The following is a 23,622-nucleotide window of genomic DNA, read 5'->3' as shown; positions in this document are numbered from 1 at the left end:
TAAACTTGGTGATCTACGGGATTAATTCCAGTATGCCTCTGGTCAAGAGCAGGAAAAGGGTTAAAGGGGTTGTCTTGAGTTTTTTTGTTTGTTCTTTGTATGTTTCTAACTAATCAAATGTAAGGGGTTTACAATTCACTTCCTTCAGCTGCAGTGGCTCCTTTCTCAGATTTCACTGAGGGTCACATGACCTGTGATGTCAGCTTCTCTCGCTGCTCTGATGATGTTTGGTGCACAAGCCTGGGGAGCATGTCTGTACCTGTGCACGGAATGTCACTGTGCTGGCTATGTCCCCCTGCACTGCAGTCTGCCCTGTGTCTCCCTCCGACTGGATTCTTCAGGAAAGAATAACCCTTTCTACCATTGACAGCACAGGCTCAGGGCTGGAGGCTTTGCTGAGCAGCTGCAGGCAATGAAGAGACAAATGCTAGGCACAGAATCTTCCCTCCTGCAGACACAGAGCCGACAGACTGGAGGAGGTCTGCAGAGCATTGCACAAGAACAGGTAGGGGGAAGATCCTGTGTGTATAAGCAGTGTCATACAGCTGGGACTTGTAGTCCTACACATACAACATGCTGCTGAGTCTCCCAGCAGTCAGACAAAGGGCCAGAAGAGAACCAGGGACATGATGAAATAGATTATTATTTTTTTGCCTGAAGCTTGCTTAGCTTATGTATATATTGCCGACCATCAGATTTACAGTGCTATATTTTTAATATTTTTTTTACATAACTCGGACAACCCCTTTAATGTTAATATTTCTGGTGGTCCAAGGCAGTGAAGGGGTTGATGTCAATATCCAAGGTGGTCTAGGTCACTGAAGCGGGTAAAATGAGTAAACTTGGTGATCTAGGGGATTCATTCCAGTATCATTGTGGTCTAAGGTAGTTAAGGGGTTTATGTAGGGATCCCTGGTGGCCTAGGTCAAATGGTTAATTTTAAGGTCCCTGCAAGAGTTAGTGCCGCACACCTGTGGCCCAGTGGGTTGCACAGGCTCCAGCGGTGTCCTGGCTGAACACTGATGGTTCAGCTTCCGGTTTCCTCATTGCAGGAATACAATAGAGAGGACCGAGTAGTTGTAACTAAGAAGGCTTTCTCCGGGTGATGATGGCTGAGCTGCGTGACCACTTGAAAATGTCCAAAGCACGTTTATGCGCTTTGAGATATGTAATAAGGACAACAGATCAGTCAACACCAAGTTGCTGGTGGTTTTCAGGCAAAATCATTCGTCTACACTTCCCTGATTAAAAATAAGTAACTGAAAAAAGTTTTGAAACCCTAAACATAAAGGTAATAAAGATTGAAAAGATGCTGAAGGGTTTGTGTGTGGTGATCTAGAAGACGGAGCGCTGTCTCTCCTTGCAGTGGGGCTGCGACTTGCAGACAGAACACGAGAAGTATTTGGTCAGGCACTGCGGCGATTTCCCCGTGTTCGTCATCAACTACCCGTATGACCTCAAGCCATTCTACGCCCGTGACAATGAAGACGGACCTCAGCGTACGGTAAGTGATCGGTTCATAGGTTTGTCCTCTTGATATCCTATCAGTTACACAGGACTGCAGGCTCAGACTACACAGGGTTTGTTTGTAGTCTGTAACCATGGAGACACGTAGATCTGCATAGCAGCTGTATACAGGAAACTGGGCATTTTTTCAATACTAATATTTTGTGAAGGTGCTTCATGTTTGTTTGTTTTTTCAAGTAGTGGTGAAATAATTTGGTTTTAAATGTGGACATTTAATTAAAATTAATTCAATGGGATTATAATGCAGTTAAAGCCCTCTGAAAGCGAGAAATTAAAATGCAAAAAAAAACTAAATATTGGGTAGGGCTGTATGAAAAAAATAGGTTCAGACTGACACTTAACACCAGATTTGAAAAACCTTGCAGTATGTTATATTTAGCAATATATATATATATTTTTTTTCATTTTTTTTTTTATAGTATTTGTAAATTTAGATCAGTTGTTCAGTATAGTAATTCCCCTATTGCTTACTGGAAACTGTCAACAAGTAGATTTGATAGCGGTTGGTGAATATGGCTTTTTCTACCTTTATTATGAATACCCAGGACCTACAATCTTATGAACCCATTTGATCTCCATGATCCTGATACCAGCAAATTGCACAATTGACAAATTGTTTGATAAGGTGCAGGGAGTGATTACTAATGCAACTGCTCATCTTCTTAACCCTTTAGTAGAAAATAGACCCCTTAAGGCCTCATGCACACGACCGTAGTTCTGGTCCGCATCCGAGCCGCAGTTTTTGCGGCTCGGGTGCGGGCCCATTCACTTCAATGGGGTCGCAAAAGATGTGCACAGCACTCCGTGTGCTGTCCGCATTCGTTGCTCAGTTCCGTGGCCCCGCAAAAAAAATAAAACATGTCCTATTCTTGTCCGTTTTGCGGACAAGAATAGGCATTTCTTCAATGGGCTGCCCGTTCCGTTCCGCAAATTGCAGAAGGCACACGGGCGGCTTCCGTTTTTTGCGGATCCACGGTTTGCGGACCGCAAAAAAAACGGAACGGTGAGGCCTTAGTGTGAGAAACAGAGAGCACATATCCTCTGTCATTGTTAAAGGTGATGCCATGAAGTAAAACCTATGCATCGCCCCTTGGGGTGGGTCACTGGAGGCTGAGTAGAGGGAAGAGATAACAGTAAGGCCTCTTTTACACGGGCGTTACGAATTGGGGCCAGATAGGATGCGGGTGCGTGGCAGGGAAATTGTGCGAGTTAGCACACAATTTCAGTCAGTTTTGATTGCGTTGCGTGGTTCAGTTTTTTCCGCGCGAGTGCAATGCATTTTGCACGCGTGTGAGAAAAAATTGAATGTGGTACCCAGACCAGAACTTCTTCACAGAATATCGGGTTTGGGTTAGTTGTAGTGTAGATTTTATTATTTTCCCTTATAACATGTCATAAAATAAGTGAAAATAAGTGAAAATAAATGGCTAGAGCCAGTGTTAATCAATGGATATTTGGGTGCTTATTGGTTACTGTTGAAAAACCTAAAACTCATTCAAAACAGGCACCATCATAAGCTCTAAATTAAAGGGATTCTGTCACCAGGATTAAAGTTATGTAGATATCTATATGTGCCCATTAGTCTTCATGCAGTGTTTACAATGATCCCTCTGTTTATGCTCTGTGTGCCTTATATTCTTATAAAAGGCGATCTTATTCCTATGTAAATCACCTCTGCCAGGAGCCCAAGGGGTTGTCCCACGATCTCCTGGAGCCCAGCCGCGCCCATCGATCCGGAGCCCAGCACCGCCTACTACTTAATTTATTCACTGCACTATCCTGACGTCATGTAATCTCTGCTCCGTAGTCTCGCGCAGGCGCAGTGTACACTGTAGTCTGCGCCCGCGCGGACTACTGGCACTGTCTTCCACTTGTCAACTGCGCATGCGCCGGATCCCTGCACACCCCGATCGGACCGGAAAAGACTCTCTCTGCGCAAGGCAGTCCTAGGCGGAGGAATCTTCTGGCAGCAAGCGCGAGAATACGGAGCAGATATTACATGACGTCCGGATAGTGCAGTGAATAAATTAAGTGGTAGGCGGTGCTGGGCTCCGGATCGATGGGCGCGGCTGGGCTCCAGGAGATCGTGGGACAACCCCTTGGGCTCCTGACAGAGGTGATTTACATAGGAATAAGATCGCTTTTTATAAGAATATAAGGCACACAGAGCATAAACAGAGGGATCATTGTAAACACTGCATGAAGACTAATGGGCCCATATAGATATCTACATATCGTTAATCCTGGTGACAGAATCCCTTTAAATAAAGATGCTTAATAAGTATGTTAGAGCTGTCAACAGCATCTTGCTGACTGTTTCCAGACATAAATTACGTGAAAATAAATGCCTAGAGCCAATGTTAATCAATGGGGGAGCGTCTTCGGACGTGGGAGCACATGGGTGAGGTCGAAGCTATTATGCGGCGCTCTCCTGCACTGACCTGCTCTGTGTTGCCCCATAGTTGAGGAGAAAAGTGAAATAACACTTCTGCTGAAACAAGTTTGAAGAAATGGTTTCCCATTTAGCAATTTCCACAATCGACTCAAAAATTGCTTTACTGTTAGGAAACCACAAGTGAACACAAGCGGCTCTAAATTCTGTGATGTGACTTCAGCTTGTGCGAGGAGACCTACTGTAGTGACCGTAGCTATCAGTGGCGTAACTAGGAATGACTGGGCTCCACAGCAACATTTTTGAACAGGGGGACTTCTTGGCCACCCCCTCCTCCCATGCATCCATCACTCCTGCAGGTAGTCAAGAGCCCTCTCCAAGACCAGACCCGGCAGCCGCTCTGTCCGTATCTACACGGGATGCTATTAACCCCTTAGATGTCGCAGTCAGTAGTGATCACACAGGAAAGGTGTTCCCTCTGTAAGTCCATCAGTATCTCCTGCAACACGGTCACAGGATGACCATGTAAAAGAACCTATTAGACCCAGCCAGAGGCTCCCTGACAGGCATAATACAGTGCAATGCAGAAGTATTGCAGTGTATTGTAAAAGTGATCAAAAAATCTGATGTTCCGGTTCCCTACTGCAACTGAAAAAAGAAGCTTAAAAAAAGTTTGATAAAGGCAGGGATACGCCACCCATCAGAAGAGAAGCATTGGGGCCTCCTCACAACATATCAAGCACTCCACTTGAGTGGGACCGATCTCGCCTAGGTTGTGTGACCAAAGAATGTGACGTCACCGGTCTAGGAAGAAGCCTCAGCGCTCACTGAAGTGCCGCGGTCTCTTCAAACATCTGATCGGTGGCAGTACAGGGAGTCGGACACCACCCCCTCGGTGACTTATCCTGCTGATAAATCATAAATAATCTACTCCCAGAAAATCCCTTTAAAAAGTTTTTATTGCAAACAAAATTACAAAACTGGATAAATTTGGTATTGTGATAATCGTAATCACCCGCAGAATTAAGAGAACGTATACGGGTAATTTATAAGCACGATGAAACAAAAAAAACAAAATAATAAAAAAAAAAAAATCATAACCTAAAAGACAATGATACAGGAACTGTTCTTCATGTTATCACCCCTGTGACCAATTAAAGCCTGTGTCTGTCATCATTGCCTATTACGTTCTCCAGTTGCCCTGCAGGGGGTATGCCCAAACTTTTCTTCTTGTTATCCCCCCGTTACCAACCAGAACCTGTACCTTTCATCGCTGTGCCTAGTACAGTCCCCTGTGTCCCCAGGGGGTGATGCAGGAACTTTTGTATATGTTATCACCCCTATAACTGTTGCTGTCATCTATCTCCCTGTACAGCCTTCAGAGACCCCAGGGGCGGGAACGTTTCTCCATGTTATCACCCCCTTACACCCCCTAATAACAGCCTGTTATACTTATTTCCCCACTGTAAAGCCTCCAGTGACCTGGAAGCTGTAGGGTGGGATTTTCTTCTAACAAATGGATGAAGAAGAAGAAGAGTAGTTGCATATGTAATCACCCCCTGTGCTTAATCAGGACGTTTGTGGACTGGAATGTTTAGTGGCATCCAGATGGAGATTTTTAATTTCTTCTGTTCTGGTGATAGGGACACGTGACATGTATAAGCTCTGCACATCCTGCATTTGCATTTTTAGGAGGTATCGTATGTCAAAATTCTTTCCAAACTCTTGGCAGCACAGGGATTAAGGCTGGTTTTACGTTTTTATCATCTGTTTAGCAGATCCATTAAACAAATAGCCAAAAATGTATGGCAGCAGGAGAGGAATGTCACTATCACAAGGGATGACAGTATAAGGGATGCACGGCGGAGGAGGCACTGAGCCCCATCTCATTGTCTACTGCAGGTGGCCGCTGTGGATCTTCTCGTTCCAGGGATCGGAGAGCTTTTCGGTGGGAGCCTGAGAGAAGAGAGACTTCACATCCTGCAGTCACGTCTGGACACGTAATTGATTTGATTTTATATACTGTAGATTCTTGTGACAAATTACTGGATATTCTGAACTATTCGAAGTTTACATAGATAGACGCAGATATTGGTGACCTGTGGTCTTTGCTTTAATTCAGACACATTTTAGTCACAAATGTACAATAATGAGGGACATCTAAGAGAGGGGGTGAATATTATTACAAAGCACTGTGACGATCACTAAATTAGGTGTATTTCTGGCGCAAATTGCGATGCAAAGGTATGTTGTGCTGCAATCTGCAACCTCTCCCTGCTCACACCTGTCTAATGTGCGGAGAAAGGGACAGGCCAGCAGGCCCCGATCATTTACCATTTTCAACGCCTGTTTTAGATCTATCTATCTATCTTCTATCTATCTATCTATCTATCTCTTATCTATCTATCTATCTATCCATCTGTCTATGTTCTATCTGTCTACCTATCTACCTCAGACACATCCGGGGGTGACACCTGTGTGCAGTATAGCAGGTGGACTTCTCACACTCAGCACCATAGTGGTTTATACTTTATGACACATTCTACGAATTCAAATGCAAGGTGCGGCCCTCCTCCTCCTCCTCGCCAGGGTCGGGGCGCTCAGCCATGACACGGCTTCTATGCTATTTTTATCTCTCGCTCAATTAATTCAATGTACATTCATTAACTTCCCAAATCATGTCCAGATGACGGCCTCACATGTCACACTGGCTTTTATTACCGAACAGCTGACTCCAATGAGAAAAAGTTATTTCCAGCCTTATTTTATGGGAGAGATGATGGTAACGAGAGGCACAACTCTGTAATTAGTGGAAGTCGCCTAATTCCTCATCTGTGCAAAGTCACATTGATGCCACTCTGCATTCCCAGGACCCCTACTATAAAATCATCCGAGAAAGCAGCTGACCTGGAAATGTATCTGTATGTGGGAGAGCTGGGTGACAGCCATTACAACTGCCTTATAGCCCCCATTGGTATCAAGGTTTACTGCAGTCAGTAACTCTAGATGGTCCTCTTCATATAGGCAGTATTATAGTAGTTATATTCCTGTATATAGGAGCAGTATTATAGTAGTTATATTCTTGTACATAGCAGGCAGTATTATAGTAGTTATATTCTTGTACATAGGAGGCAGTATTATAGTAGTTATATTCTTGTACATAGGAGCAGTATTATAGTAGTTATATTCTTGTACATAGGAGGCAGTATTATAGTAGTTATATTCTTGTACATAGGAGCAGTATTATAGTGGTTATATTCTTGTACATAGGAGCAGTATTATAGTAGTTATATTCTTGTACATAGGAGGCAGTATTATAGTAGTTATATTCTTATACATAGGAGCAGTATTATAGTAGTTATATCCTTGTACATAGGAGGTAGTATTATAGTAGTTATATTCTTATACATAGGAGGAGTATAATAGTAGTTAGATTCTTATACAAAGGAGGAGTATAATAGTAGTTATATTCATGTACATAGGGGGCAGTATTATAGTAGTTATATTCTTGTACATAGGAGCAGTATTATAGTAGTTATATTCTTGTACATAGGAGCAGTATTATAGTAGTTATATTCTTGTACATAGGAGCAGTAATATAGTAGTTATATTCTTGTACATAGGAGGCAGTATTATAGTAGTTATATACTTGTACATAGGAAGCAGTATTATAGTAGTTATATTATTGTACATAGGAGCAGTATTATAGTAGTTATATTCTTGTACATAGGATGCAGTATTATAGTAGTTATATTCTTGTACATAGGAGCAGTATTATAGTAGTTATATTCTTGTACATAGGAGCAGTATTATAGTAGTTATATTCTTGTACATAGGAGGCAGTATTATAGTAGTTATATTCTTGTACACAGGAGCAGTATTATAGTAGTTATATTCTTGTACATAGGAGCAGTATTATAGTAGTTATATTATTGTACATAGGAGCAGTATTATAGTAGTTATATTCTTGTACATAGGAAGCAGTATTATAGTAGTTATATTATTGTACATAGGAGCAGTATTATAGTAGTTATATTCTTGTACATAGGAGCAGTATTATAGTAGTTATATTCTTGTACATAGGAGCAGTATTATAGTAGTTATATTCTTGTACATAGGAGGCAGTATTATAGTAGCTATATTCTTGTACATAGGAGCAGTATTATAGTAGTTATATTCTTGTACATAGGAGCAGTATTATAGTAGTTATATTCTTGTACATAGGGGCAGTATTATAGTAGTTATATTCTTGTACACAGGAGCAGTATTATAGTAGTTATATTCTTGTACATAGGAGCAGTAATATAATAGTTATATTCTTGTACATAGGAGCAAAATTATAGTAGTTATATTCTTGTACATAGGAGCAGTATTATAGTAGTTATATTCTTGTACATAGGAGCAGTGTCTACCTACCTACCTCCCTCAGACACATCCGGGGGTGACACCTGTGTGCAGTATAGCAGGTGGACTTCTCACACTCATCTCCATAGTGGTTTATACTTTATGACACATTCTACAAATTCAAATGCAAGGTGCGGCCCTCCTCCTCCTCCTCGCCAGGGACGGGGCGCTCAGCCATGACACGGCTTCTGTGCTATTTTTATCTCTCGCTCAATTAATTTAATGTACATTTATTAACTTCCCAAATCATGTCCAGATGACGGCCTCACATGTCACACTGGCTTTTATTACCGAACAGCTGACTCCAATGAGAAAAAGTTATTTCCAGCCTTATTTTATGGGAGAGATGATGGTAACGAGAGGCACAACTCTGTAATTAGTGGAAGTCGCCTAATTCCTCATCTGTGCAAAGTCACATTGATGCCACTCTGCATTCCCAGGACCCCTACTATAAAATCATCCGAGAAAGCAGCTGACCTGGAAATGTATCTGTATGTGGGAGAGCTGGGTGACAGCCATTACAACTGCCTTATAGCCCCCACTGGTATCCAGGTTTACTGCAGTCAGTAACTCTACATGGTCCTCTTCATATAGGCAGTATTATAGTAGTTATATTCTTGTACATAGGAGCAGTATTATAGTAGGTATATTCCTGTACATAGGAGGCAGTATTATAGTAGTTATATTCTTGTACATAGGAGCAGTATTATAGTAGGTATCTTCCTGTACATAGAGCAGTATTATTAGTTAGTTATATTCTTGTACATACGGAGCAGTATTATAGTAGGTTATTCTTGTCCCTAGGAGCAGTATTATAGTGCTTATATTCTTGTACATAGGAGCCGTATTATAGTAGTTTATATTCTTGTACCTAGGAGCAGTATTATAGTAGTTATATTCTTGTACATAGGCGCAGTATTATAGTAGTTATATTCTTGTACAACGGAGCAGTATTATCAGTAGTTAATTCTTGTACATAGGAGGGCAGTATTTTTTGTAGTTATATTTCTTGTACATAGCAGGCAGTATTATAGTACGTTTATTTCCTGTATATATGAGCAGTATTATAGTAGTTATTTTCTTGACATAGGAGCAGTATATAGTAGTTTATTTCTTGTACATAGGAGCAGTATATAGTAGTTATATTCTTGTACATAGGAGCAGTATTATAGTAGTTATATTCTTGCACATAGGAGGCAGTATTATAGTAGATATATTCTTGTACATAGGAGGCAGTATTTTTTATAGTTATATTCTTGTACATAGGAGCAGTATTATAGTAGTTATATTCTTGTACATAGGAGGCAGTATTATAGTAGTTATATTCCTGTACATAGGAGCAGTATTATAGTACTTATATTCTTGTACATAGGAGCAGTATTATAGTAGTTATATTCTTGTACATAGGAGCAGTATTATAGTAGTTATATTCTTGTACATAGGAGGCAGTATTATAGTAGTTATATTCCTGTACATAGGAGGCAGTATTATAGTAGATATATTCCTGTACATAGGAGCAGTATTATAGTAGTTATATTCTTGTACATAGGAGCAGTATTATAGTAGTTATATTCCTGTACATAGGAGCAGTATTATAGTAGTTATATTCCTGTACATAGGAGCAGTATTATAGTAGGTATATTCTTGTACATAGGAGCAGTATTATAGTAGTTATATTCGTGTACGTAGGAGGCAGTATTGTAGTAGTTATATTCCTGTACATAGGAGCAGTATTATAGTAGCTATATTCTTGTACATAGAAGCAATATTATAGTACTTATATTCTTGTACATAGGAGCAATATTATAGTAGTTATATTCTTGTACATAGGAGCAGTATTATAGTAGTAATATTCTTGTACATAGGAGCAGTATTATAGTAGTTATATTCTTGTACATAGGAGCAGTATTATAGTAGTTATATTCTTGTACATAGGAGGCAGTATTATAGTAGTTATATTCTTGTACATAGGGTCAGTATTATAGTAGTTATATTCTTGTATATAGGAGCAGTATTATAGTAGTTATATTCTTGTACATAGGCGGTAGTATTGTAGTAGTTATATTCCTGTACATAGGAGCAGTATTATAGTAGTTATATTCTTGTACATAGGAGGCAGTATTATAGTAGTTATATTCTTGTACATAGGAGCAGTATTATAGTAGTTATATTCTTGTACATAGAAGCAGTATTATAGTAGTTATATTCTTGTACATAGGAGCAGTATTATAGTAATTATATTCTTGTACATAGGAGCAGTATTATAGTAGTTATATTCTTGTACATAGGAGGCAGTATTATAGTAGTTATATTCTTGTACATAGGAGCAGTATTATAGTAGTTATATTCTTGTACATAGGAGCAGTATTATAGTAGTTATATTCTTGTACATAGGAGCAGTATTATAGTAGTTATATTCTTGTATATAGGAGCAGTATTATAGTAGTTATATTCTTGTACATAGGAGCAGTATTATAGTAGTTATATTCTTGTACATAGGAGCAGTATTATAGTAGTTATATTCTTGTACATAGGAGCAGTAAAAGTATTGCGATACTCGATAGCACGCGGAAAAATAAAACACATTCCGCATTTTATGGAACATCAGGCCCAGAATCGAACAGTCCTATCCTATTTTTTGGGGGGACAAGGTGACAAAAATATGTCGAATTGCGCGTTTTCTTTTTTTTCTGTTATGGCGTTCACCGCATAGGAGATATTTTTTTTATCATTTAATAGTTTGGACTTTTCGGACGTGTCGATATCTAATATGTTTATTTATTTATTGTTCATATATTTTAAATGTAAAATTGGGAAAGGAGGTTGTTTAAACTTTATTTTTATTTAATAACTATTAGGGGCTAGAATCTGGATCTTGTGTCCTATTCAGCCTAACAGAGCTCTATTAGGGTAAATAGGATCTTACACTGTCCCTACACCACGCAGCTCAGAAGCGGGACAGCACTCGTCTCGCAGCCGATGTCCCTCTCGATTCCTGTGTTGCTCCCTATACTTGACAGAGCACGGAATATGAACCAGACCAGATCCCCTTCCATGGAGGAAGTCCTCCTCCCAAATGTGGAGGTACGGCAGCAGTTTGAGACCACGAGGCTGGATAAGGTAGGAGACGAGCATAGGCCCTGCCAAGCAGCGCCGCACTCTCCTCTACCCTCCGCTGAGAACACTCTCCAGAGCCCGCTCTTACATTCCTAGCCAGAAGACATATCTTTTCCGTCAATGCAGGTGCCATTACCACCTTTGGCACCAGATAGGCCAGGCACTGATAATGAGCATGAACTTATGCCTTTATTAAGGGGGACATCTGTGTCTGCCCCCCCTTCAGGGATTTTCTCACCCCATGTTAAATATGCCTCTGAGCTATCACAGCAAAGCCCAGCTCCATTGCCGCAGAGAGCCTCTCAGCATAGGAGAAATGCAAACCCTACACCTGAGGAGATGCCCATGCTTTAGCTTGCAGATTGCTCGGACATACCGCAGTTTTTTTGGTCTAAATCGCCTTCAAGACTTCTGTCGTCCTCATCCTCAAGTTCAGCCACCCCAGACGCCGCTGGATCTCCCCCACCTGACTGGTGGTCCCATATACAACAGCTTCCGATGAAACAGGACTTTAAAGCCCTCTTATCAGAAGTTAAAGAAGCACTTAAAGCCGAAGTGGCGATCATCCGAAAAGACGCCCAAACTATAGGCTCTTGCCTTAACCAGCTGGAGGAAGATCACAATGCAGCTAGATCAGTGATATGCCATATCCAAAAACGCACTACCACGCAGTCCCTTCTTATACGTGACCTACAAAGACATGTTGAGGACTTAGACAACAGAGGCAGACGACATAATATCAGAGTGAGAGGGGTTCCTGAATCTCAAGAAAGTGAAGATGTTACTGCAATACTACATCATCTTTTTAACACTATTCTTGATCGCCCGACATCACACCTTATCAAGATGGATCGGGCACATAGAGCACTCCGTCCAAAATCTATGACAGGTCCCCCGCGAGATATAGTATGCTACGTCAGTGACTTTTCTCTGAAAGAAGATATAATGACTAAAGCTCGGACCCTACGCAAACTATATTTCAAAGGCTCACAGGTGTCCGTTTTTCAAGATCTGTCGTGGATAACTCTCCAGAAGCCACTACTTGAGTTACTTCGCCAGAATGCTATTCCGTACCGATGGGGATTCCCCTTCAGCCTTTCGGCGAGGAAGAATGGATCTACAGCAGTCTTACGTACACCGGACGATCTATGGGAATTTTGCTCTCACTTGGGCATTCAGCCTCCATCTTTGCCCGACTGAGAAACCCCGACGGATCTCCCTCCGCTCCCGCCGACCTGGTCTACGGTCGCCTCCCGCAAGCGACGTCTGAAATTATCGACAGAGACCCGCTGACAGATACATCAGGAACTGAAGGCTGTCCAGATGCTTCACACAATTGTTGGACAGTTGATTAAGTATTAGTTTATTCCGCCTTACTTTACTTCCTCACTATTGAGGGATTACATAGCACTGTATTAGTATGGAGTCTTGTTAGGCACAACTCTAGTTGTACTAATAGCTAGAACATGCCCTTTACAGGTTGAAGAGACAGAGGATGATACACAGGGTCGCTACCTCATCCTACGTGGCACCTTGTCTGGCATGAAAGTAACTTTATGCAATATATATTCACCTAACTCAGGTCGGATTACTTTCCTCTCCTCTGTTTTGTCAATCTTAAAGACATACCATAACTCTGCCTTGATAATTGGAGGGGACTTTAATGTCCACTTTTCAGACACGGCCGACAGACTAGCTTTACACCCCACTCCTTCTTCCCGTCTGGCTAGAAACTTTCGTAAGCTTATACACGCCCATTCTCTATACGATCTATGAAGAATAGATAATCCCACTGCACGACAATATTCCTTTTTTTCCCACCCACCTTAAACACACACTAGAATTGACTTTTTTTGGGCAATCTATTGACTCTTCGAGCGTTGTCTTCAGCGGCATTAAGGCCTATCACTTGGTCAGATCATGCCCCATTAACCATAGATTTGAATTGTGAGGCTTCATTCTCGAAACGCACTCATTGGCGGTTAAACGAAACCCTTTTGTCCAATGTAGCTTTAAGAGAGGAACTGAGAATCCACCTAATCAACTACTTTCAGACTAATGAATCATCGGTTTCCTCACTTGGGACATTATGGGAGGCCCATAAGGCAGTTTTTCGAGGATGTTGCATCTCAACAGCTTCTAAGGTTAAAAAAGACAGAGATAGTCACTACAGAAAATACATGGCAGAGTTGCATCAGGCAGAACAAGACCTGGCCACTAGACCATCAAAGCGCTTGCTCAAGAGGATACTAGACCTTAGGAACCAATTAAAAAATATTACACTTAATAAAAACAGAGAAGCTTCTAAGATATTCTAGACAACGTTTCTTTGAATTTGGCAATAAACCCCATACGCTATTAGCAAAGCAGTTACGGGACCGCGAAGCTACAACAACTCCCCAGGTTATCAAAGATACGTTGGGCACTTAATATTTCGACCCTGAGAAAATTGCTAACATTTTCCAATCATATTATACTTCTCTGTATTCCCTCCCTTCAGAGCTTCCTAAAAACCTTGAGACAAGGGCCTAAGTACTAGACGAATACTTGTCTGCTTGTATTCTGCCTACTCTTTCCCAAGAGGCTTCACACACCTAAATCAGCAGGAACTGGAAGAACTAGTGCGAGATCTACCGGGAAATAAAGCGCCGGGGCCTGATGGTCTCACATATCACTACTATAAAACATATGCTGAGATTTTGCTCCCACATATGGCCTCTTTATTTAACTCATTTCTAGCGGGAGAACCAATACCGCAGATTATGCTTCAATCTACTATAACAGTAGTACCAAAACCTGGAAAGGATCCCTCAGAATGTGCTAGCTATCGTCCGATTAGTTTGCTAAACTCAGATCTTCCGATTTTTACCAAGCTACTAGCGAATAGACTGAGCTGCTGGCTTCCCCAGTCAATCCATAAGGACCAAGTAGGGTTTGTCCGGTTCTGCCAGGCGGGAGATAACACAAGAAGAGTGGTGGACCTGGTTGATGCAGTCAATAGGGAGTCGATGGAAGCTTTACTTCTCAGCCTGGACGCAGAAAAAGCTTTCGACCGCCTGGTCTTTTAGGGGTGGACGATATAGCCTAAAATCTATATTGCGATATAATTTTAAGCATGTGCGATATATATCGCAATATATTGTTTTCTTTATTTGGGGGGGGGGGGTGGGTGTTTAAACCTTTTTTTTTTTTTTACTTTTTATTTAATAACTATTAGCCTCCTTAAGGGCTAGAACCCTTGTCATATTCACCCTAATAGAGCTCTATTAGGGTGAATAGGACTTTACACTCTCCCTGCTGCTCTGTGCATAGTGCACACAACAGCAGGGAGCTGACCATGGCAGCCAGCCTCTCATGTGCCCCCCAGCCTCTGATCTGCCCCCCAGCCTCTGATCAGCCTCTCATGTGCCCTTCAGCCTCTGTGCCCCCCAGCCTCTCATGTGCCTCCCAGCCGCTCAAGTGCCCCCAAGCCTCAGATCAGCCCCCCAGCCTCTCATGTGCCCCCCAGCCCCTGATCCGCCCCCAGCCTCTCATGTGCCCCCCAGCCTCTGATCAGCCCCCCCAGCCTCTCATGTGCCCCCCAGCCTCTAATGTGCCCCCCAGCTACTGATCAGCCCCCCAGCTACTGATCAGCCCCCCAGCCTCTGATCAGCCCCCAGCCCCTGATCCGCCCCCCAGCCTCTGATCAGCCCCCCAGCCTCTCATGTGCCCCCCAGCCTCTCCCTCTTATCGGACCGCGATATGACCACGGAGCGGTAGTGAATGATCGCGCCATGTTCTCCTGAGCCGGCACAGTGGAGACGGAGGGAGTCCCTCCCTCCCCACTGTGCACAGCTGCCGCTGGCCACTATTATAAACAGAGTAGGAGGAGGAGGGGAGGGACTGTGGCCACTGCGCCACCAATGAATGCCTGAATACCAACGTAGCGTTCATGTGCCGGCCATATCCCGGCCCCTATGACTGCACGCTGTGATCCGCCGCAATTAACCCCTCAGTTGAGGGGTTAATCGAGCGGATCACAGCGTCCTGTCAGAGATCGGGTTCCGGGAATGTTCTTCAGTCTCTGCATTGGTGGCAGTGGGCAGTTCCGATCGGAGTCCCAGCAGTGTAATGCTGGGGCTCCGATCGGTTACCATGGCAGCCAGGAGTCACGCTACTGAAGTCCTGGCTGCCATTGTATGTTAGTGAGCAGCATTATACTCACGTGCGCCGTGGCCGCCGGGCGCTCCTTCTTCTCATAGGTCTGTGCGGTGCATTGCTAATGCTATAAGCATTAGAAATGCGCCGCACAGACAGAAGAAGGAGCACCCAGCGGCCATGGCACACGTGAGTATAATGCTGCTCACTGACCTACCATGGCAGCCAGGACTTCAGTAGCGTGACTCCTGGCTGCCATGGTAACCGATCGGAGCCCCAGCATTACACTGCTGGGACTCCGATCGGAACTGCCCACTGCCACCAATGCAGAGACTGAAGAACATTCCCGGCACCCGACCTCTGACAGGACGCTGTGATCCGTGCGATTAACCCCTCAACTGAGGGGTCTATTGCGGCGGATCGCAGCGTGCAGTCATAGGGGCCGGGATATGGCCGGCACATGAACGCTACGTTGGTATTCAGGCATTCATTGGTGGCGCAGTGGCCACAGTCCCTCCCCTCCTCCTCCTACTCTGTTCTTAATAGTGGCCAGCGGCAGCCGTGCACAGTGGGGAGGGAGGGACTCCCTCCGTCTCCACTGTGCCGGCTCAGGAGAACATGGCGCGATCATTCACTACCGCTCCGTGGTCATATCGCGGTCCGGCGATATACACAAAATCCATATCGTGGCACAAATTTATATCGCATATCGCCCATATCGCCCACCCCTATGGTCTTTTATGTTTCACACTCTGCAGAGATTTGGGTTTGCAGGCACGAGGTCTTTACTCGACTCCTACTGCACGTATCAATCTGCCCCATGCATGCTCCTCTATATTCCCTATTAAAAATGGCACCCGACAGGGATGTCCCCTGTCTCCGCTTCTATACGTACTGAGTATTGAACCTCTGGCCACTCGGATCCGGACAAACTCAGACATCAAAGGCATTCAAATAAAGGACCGATTGTTTACTATATCTTTGTTTGCAGACGATGTCCTTTTGACATTAAGGAATCCAATCGTCTCGCTCCCTAATCTACACGCCACTATTGCTGACTATAGTAGGCTTTCAGGTTATAAAATAAATAGCACAAAAACTGAGGCATTACCCTTGAATATTCCCCCGCGAACGCTGACGGCCCTACAACACTCTTCTAAATACTCTTGGCAAAACCGTTCTATAAAATACTTAGGGGTTCATATCACCCCCAACTACCCTGCTTTATACGGAGCAAATTTCCCCCCGGTAATAGCTAACATCAATACACTTCTCAATAAGTGGAGGCCCCTGCACATATCCTTACTGGGTCGTATTGCAGCAATCAAGATGACGGTCTTGCCTAAATTGCTTTACTTGTTTGAGACGCTTCCAGTTAGAGTGCCGGTGGGGACTTTACGCCAATTCCAATCTGCCTTTCGTACGTTTGTATGGCATAATAAGCGACATCGTATTGCTAAGACAGTACTAACTTCTAAGAAAACTCAAGGAGGCCTTTCGTTACCGGACATGGCTCTTTATTATTATGCCACGCATCTTAGACACTTAGCTTCTTGGACTATATTACACTCCTTTAATAAATGGACAGAGATAGAGAGGCTCTGGATGGCCCCGATCCACATGGGAGCTATGATTTGGGGTCACCCAGCTGACATTGCGACTCAAAATCTGCTAGGCCTTATGACATTCACTAGAAGCATTTGCCAAACATGCAGGATAAAATTTAGCCTCTCTACCCTACATTCCTCTCTGGCACCGTTTTTATTTACTCCATATCTGGGCAATAGTAGTGAATCAGACATGGCTGGCCCCTGGATTAAGAGAGGACTTTTTCGTCTCCATGACTTACGCAATCCTTTAACGAATCGTCTCCTGTCCTTTGTTGAATTGCAAAGTAAATTTGATCTACCCTCTTCCTCTACATATCATTACCAACAGATAGCCCATTATTGCCGCTCTTCTACTGTCTCTGGATCAATATCCCCCTCACCTCATTTGAAAAAATTTGTGTCCGAGGTCCATCGGTCAGAGGTCTTATTTCAGATATATATATGACTTACTTACCTCTCAGACTTATCTGCTAGGGGGAAGGCATCTATATATGTCAAAATGGGAAACGTGGTTGGGTCGGGAACTCCCACTAGATCTTTGGAGTGTGGTGTGGTCACGGGCTTTCACTAGTTCATCCTGAATAACTTATAAAGAAACCCAACTAAAATTGGTGATGCACTGGTACCATACCCCAGAGGTACTACACGCTTTTAACGGAAACATCCCCAATACTTGCTGGAGATGCTCATTAAGTGGTGCATCAATCTATCATATATTTTGGATGTGTCCCCTGGTGCTGCCCTTTTGGAGTATGGTGGCTTCTGTGATACGGGAGGTTTTGGGATATTCGGTGAAGTTAGACCCACTCACATACCTGTTGAATCTCCCACCTAGGGAGATGAGAGGTCACGTCTCCAGGCTGCTCTTACATCTTCTCACTGCGGCTAAATGTCTAATAGCCCTCTTTTGGAAAAGAACTACCCCCCCCCCACCCCCCCATCTAAGGCGGATTATTATTCCCGTATTCAGGAGGTACGTTCATTAGAATATTATACAGCCTTAGCTCAGGGGAAGGTAGACACATTTTTGCAGATCTGGTTCCTATGGGATATTCTTCATGCCGATTTGCACTTATAGTCCGATAGAGAGAACTATTAGGTACTTATCTCTATTCTCCCTCCCCCCCCTTTTTTTTATTTATTAATTTTTCTCTCCCCCCCCCCCCCCTCTCTTTTTTCTTTCTCCTTTATTCATGAGAAATGCGTTCACATCATTCATTTCTTTTATAAGTCAATAATATATTATCCTATATTTTGGATATTACACCATGTACTGATATATGTGGACAATTTCGCTGTAAATTGTACTACATTGATATAAAAATTGTTTAATAAATACAAAGTTGAAAAAAAAGTCAAATCCCAGTATCGAATCGATCCTGGTACAAAAGTATCGATTGCGTATCGATAATTTGATACCCAGTGCAACCCTAATGTAGTGTTCATTGTACTTACGGAGTGTGAATCTGCTTCAAGCAGTTGTCTCTCACCTCCTCTTAGGGTTAAGAGAATATGAATCTGTGCTGTATTCTTAGGTATGTTTGGACTCCTCTGTGTGTGTATATACCTTATTTTTCGCCTTATAAGACGCACTGGCCCATAAGACGCACCTAGGTTTTAGAGAAGGACAATAAGAAAAATATTTTTCATTAGACCTAAGATCAGGCCAGCAATCAGACCCCCAATATTAATAAGACCCCCATTCAGACATCATATCAGCCCTCATTGCCATATTTCAGCCCCCATGACACTGAGCACATCAAATAAAATAAAAAAACACTTACGTCTCCTGCTCTGGACGCCACCGCTCCTCCTCTCCAGCGCGCCCTCGAGCTGTGCGCAGCCGACAGCTGAGGGCCAGGAAGTGGTGAGTATGGAACCTTCACAGCTTCCCGGTCCTCCGGTACTAATGAGCGCTTTCATAATGGAAGCACTCATTAGTATTCACCCCATAAGATGGGGCAAAAAATAAGGTGTGTGTATGTATATAAAAAAAAAGCAATTCCACCACAGTTTTATGTTTTTGTTAATTACGACCTACTAATAAAAAAAAATAAAAGTGGGGAAAAAATCATTTTTAATTTTTTTTGTCACCATATTTTGACCCCTATAACTTTTTTGTGATTATGTGTACGGAGCTGTATAGGGGGCTCATTTTTTGCAGGGCAATCTGAACTTTTCATTGATCCCATTCTGGGGTGTGTATGACTTTTTGATCACTTTTTATTAAATTTTTTTGTAGAAAATTAAGCGACCAAAATCAGTGAATCGGCCGTTTGCCGTATGGGGAATATATGCGACACCCATGATGTGTATTTTTTTTTTAGTTATTTTATTTTTATTTTGGGAGAAGGGGGGTGATTTAAATTTTTATGTTTTTTTCTTTATTTTTTTTAAACTTTTTTTTTTTTCTTTTACTTTTTTTTTTTAGTTCCCATAGGGAACTATAATATGCAATCATCTGATTGCTATTATCATAGACTCCAATGCACTTGCAGGCAAGGGCTCCATAGGAAATACTATGCAGCAGCCTTGTGTCATTCATAAAGACACGGGCTTAAAGGGGCGGGCTGCTGTGGAGGTAACTGATAAGAGGGTGGGATGCTGTGGAGGTCACTTAAAGCAGCGGGCTCTGTGGAGGTCTCTGTTAAGGGAACAGGGAACTGTTGAGGTCACAGTTAAGGGGACGGTCCGCTATGGAGGTCAGTGTTAAGGGGCGGGGTGTTGTGGAGGTCATCATTTAAGGGAAAAGAGCTCTGTAGAGGTCACTGTTAAGGGGGCGGGTTATTGTGAAAATAACTGTTAACGAGACGGGGTACTGTGGAGATCACTAATAAAGGGGCAGCTACTGTGGAGGTCACTGTTAAAGGGGAGGGCGCTGTTGATGATACTGTTAAGGAGGCAGGCCACTGTGGAGGTCATTGTTAAAGGGGCGAGGTGCTCTAGATGTCACTGTTAATAGTGGATACTGTCGATATCTTTTAACGACAAACACAAACATTAAAGGAAATACATGAAATATACCTGTGCGAAGCCGGGTCCTTCTGCTGGTATATATATATATATCTTAGTAGAATATAATGTATTTTTCTTGCTATAAAAGAGAGGAGGGTGGGGGCGTCAGGTTTACCCTGGACAGGCTCCTGGCTCTGACGTCTGCCAGTCAGTGAGGTCATTGACTAACAGATTGGACCAGACCTACTTAATTCATGTGGAATGTGTGATGATCGTCTGACTGAGATACGGAGGTTACAGAAAGTTCAGCTCTGTATTTTGTTGCCTCTTCAATGGAATCCAAAATTAATTATGAAATGATTATCTTATCTCTTATTAGTATAATTCAGAATTCCTTAGTTCACATAAGTTAACTCTTACAGCACCAGGGGTGTTATTGGTTTTGTAGAGTAATCAGCCGGTCAGGTTTCTCTGCATTGTATCGACTGCAGGATCATGTCCCAAGTGGAGAAATGCAGTATTACATAGCGCCCGTCAAATAAATGTGTGCCCCCCGACTCAGTATGGTACCCCTTTAATGCCTCAAAATGAACTCTTATGTAGCCCACATTCCCACCACAAATGGAGCAGATCACGCCTGCTAGCGCCAAACGATTGGGTGAATGGTGGCGTATTCAACTGTATCTGCATCCTGGAGACGCGGATACAGTTGGAAATGGTGCCCCTGCCAGAGGGGCCCAGGAGCTGAGGGCAGCAGGAGACCCCCTGATCTCTGGAGTTCCCACACACCTGCATGGAGGCTTAATCCACCCCTGTTAATGTAATTAAGATTTCAACCTTCTTAAAGGGGTATCCTGAGGTACAGATATTGATGACCTATCATCAAGATTGGTCTTCAGTATCAGATTGCTGAGGGTCTAACAATGGGCACCCCCACCTATCAGCTGTTTCAGGCAGCCATGCTACTGGAAACTAATCGAAGGCTTCGTACTGTGTAGATTCTGGAGGGTATCCTCAGGATAGGTCATTATTATCTGATCGGTGGGGGTCCGACACCCGGGAACCCCGCTGATCTTCTGTTTGAGAAGGCACCAGCACTCCTGTGAGCGCCCGCGGCCTTCTCGCAGCTCACCGAGCACAGCTCCATACATTATACAGCTGCTGTGCTTGGTATTGCACTCAGCCCCATTGAAGTGGATGGGACCGAGCGCGATGCCAACCACAGCCACTATACAATGTACGGCGCTGTGATTGGTAAGCTGCGAGAACGCCGCAGCGCTCACAGAGCTTTCTCAAACAGATTATCAGCGAGGATCCCGGGTGTCAGACCCCCACGATCAGATACTGATGACCTATCCTGAGGATGTATTATAATTTAGAGCTACATTACATAACTTATCCTGTACTAAACCTGAGTTACATCCTGAATTATACTCCAGAGCTGCACTCACTATTCTGCTGGTGCAGTCACTGTGTACATACATTACATTACTTATCCTGTACTGATCCTGAGTTACATCCTGTATTATACTCCAGAGCTGCACTCACTATTCTGCTGGTGGAGTCACTGTGTACATACATTACTTATCCTGTACTGATCCAGAGTTACATCCTGTATTATACTCCAGAGCTGCACTCACTATTCTGCTGGTGCAGTCACTGTGTACATACATTACATTACTTATCCTGTACTGATCCTGAGTTACATCCTGTATTATACTCCAGAGCTGCACTCACTATTCTGCTGGTGCAGTCACTGTGTACATACATTACATTACTTATCCTGTACTGATCCTGAGTTACATCCTGTATTATACTCCAGAGCTGCACTCACTATTCTGCTGGTGCAGTCACTGTGTACATACATTACATTACTTATCCTGTACTGATCCTGAGTTACATCCTGTATTATACTCTAGAGCTGCACTCATTATTCTGCTGGTGCAGTCACTGTGTACATACATTACATTACTTATCCTGTACTGATCCCGAGTTACATCCTGTATTATACTCCAGAGCTGCACTCACTATTCTGCTGGTGCAGTCACTGTGTACATACATTACATTACTTATCCTGTACTGATCCTGAGTTACATCCTGTATTATACTCCAGAGCTGCACTCACTATTCTGCTGGTGCAGTCACTGTGTACATACATTACTTATCCTGTACTGATCCTGAGTAACCTCCTGTATTATACTCCACAGCTGTACTCAGTATTCTGCTGTTTATTACTGGAAACAGTCGGCAAGCTTGTTAACGTGAGTACAGCTCTGCAGAATAATGCAGGCTGTGACTTAGAATCAGTATATAAGTGTCAAAGTAAGTACTAACCTTTTGGCTTTTCTATCTCTTTCAGGTTAGGACTGGCAGATACATACCAGTGGTAAGTTCTCATTCAATAAATAGGACTTGCATTAACAGGAGTCTCTCGTTATCCTCCTAAACCCTTTGTTCCTGTTTAGTTGGTGCCTGGAGTCCAGCTGAAAAGGACTTTGGGAGGAGCATTGTGATGAGTGCCCTGTCTGTTATTATGCTGTTCTCAGCCAATCAGTATACCAAGTAATGTTCTCAGAGATGATGACTGGCTGAGAGCAGCTAATAGACAGGACTGTGCTCATGTTGACCCTTTGAAGAGTCCTTTTCAGCAGGACTCTAGGCAACCTATACAGCTTCACTTAAACTCTGGGAGTTACTGAATACTAGGGTCTCTTAGCACTGATCAGTTCAGACTTTCTGTTTTTCCATACCATAGGTATCTAGATTTACGGCGGTTCGGCTCTGTTCCACACGGCGGTTTCGGCATGGGATTTGAGCGATACCTGCAGTGCATTCTGGGAATCGACAATATCAAAGATGTCATACCATTTCCAAGATTTCCCTATTCATGCCTTTTATAAGACCACCTGGACATAGGACGTGATGATGAATGGTGGACGGTCAGACCGAGGAACGTCTGTGAGAAGACCCATAACGTCATGGCCAAAAACAGCAAGGAACTGGAGAACATTGTCCATGAAGGACCAGATCTTTTTGGCCAAATTTATTATTTTTTTGAAAAATAAAAACGTAACTTTATTTTTAAATACATATAATATTATGGACATTTTGCACAGACAATTCTTAGGATAGTTTTTTTTGGGGGGGGAGGGGTTTATAAAAAAATATAATCATAACCATAATCTTCTATATGTATTTTTCAAAAGGCATCTACATGGGAGTCCAGTAGAGGGGGTACATTGTTATTTGGCTTGGTCTGTTCAGCTGCCATTTTTATTTAATACCTAGTGAAGGTACAGCCCCATGTTGCATGTGGTCATGTATAGCTAAAACCCACACCCTTGTGGTGGGCGGAGATTCCAAATAGATTGATAATTGGTGGCCCAAAATTTTGCCAGAAAATGTGCAGCCATTACCCTCAAAATCACCCCATGTCATGCGACTATTTTTATGCCAAAAAAATGACCTCCAATATCTTGT

At 43.0% G+C, this 23,622-nt stretch overlaps 1 protein-coding gene across 2 annotated transcripts in view; it reads left to right on the top strand.

The window, feature by feature from the left end:
• The window catches only part of NARS2 (asparaginyl-tRNA synthetase 2, mitochondrial), a 47,705-nt gene extending 24,485 nt beyond the window's left edge, over positions 1–23,220 (top strand). The window contains exons 12-16 of one of the 2 annotated variants that reach the window (XM_044285353.1): positions 371–505; positions 1,367–1,504; positions 5,822–5,919; positions 22,502–22,528; positions 22,898–23,220. In XM_044285353.1, coding sequence (XP_044141288.1) covers positions 371–505; positions 1,367–1,504; positions 5,822–5,919; positions 22,502–22,528; positions 22,898–23,042 — 543 coding nt within the window. In that variant the 3' untranslated portion in view covers positions 23,043–23,220. The remainder of the gene's footprint in view (positions 1–370; positions 506–1,366; positions 1,505–5,821; positions 5,920–22,501; positions 22,529–22,897) is intronic. The other variant, XM_044285354.1, reaches the window with a different exon arrangement.
• The last annotated feature ends 402 nt before the right edge of the window (positions 23,221–23,622 follow it).

Source organism: Bufo gargarizans, chromosome 3 (genome assembly GCF_014858855.1).
Source record: "Bufo gargarizans isolate SCDJY-AF-19 chromosome 3, ASM1485885v1, whole genome shotgun sequence".
Lineage (NCBI taxonomy): Eukaryota > Metazoa > Chordata > Amphibia > Anura > Bufonidae > Bufo > Bufo gargarizans.
This window is presented reverse-complemented; position numbering and strand designations above follow the sequence as displayed.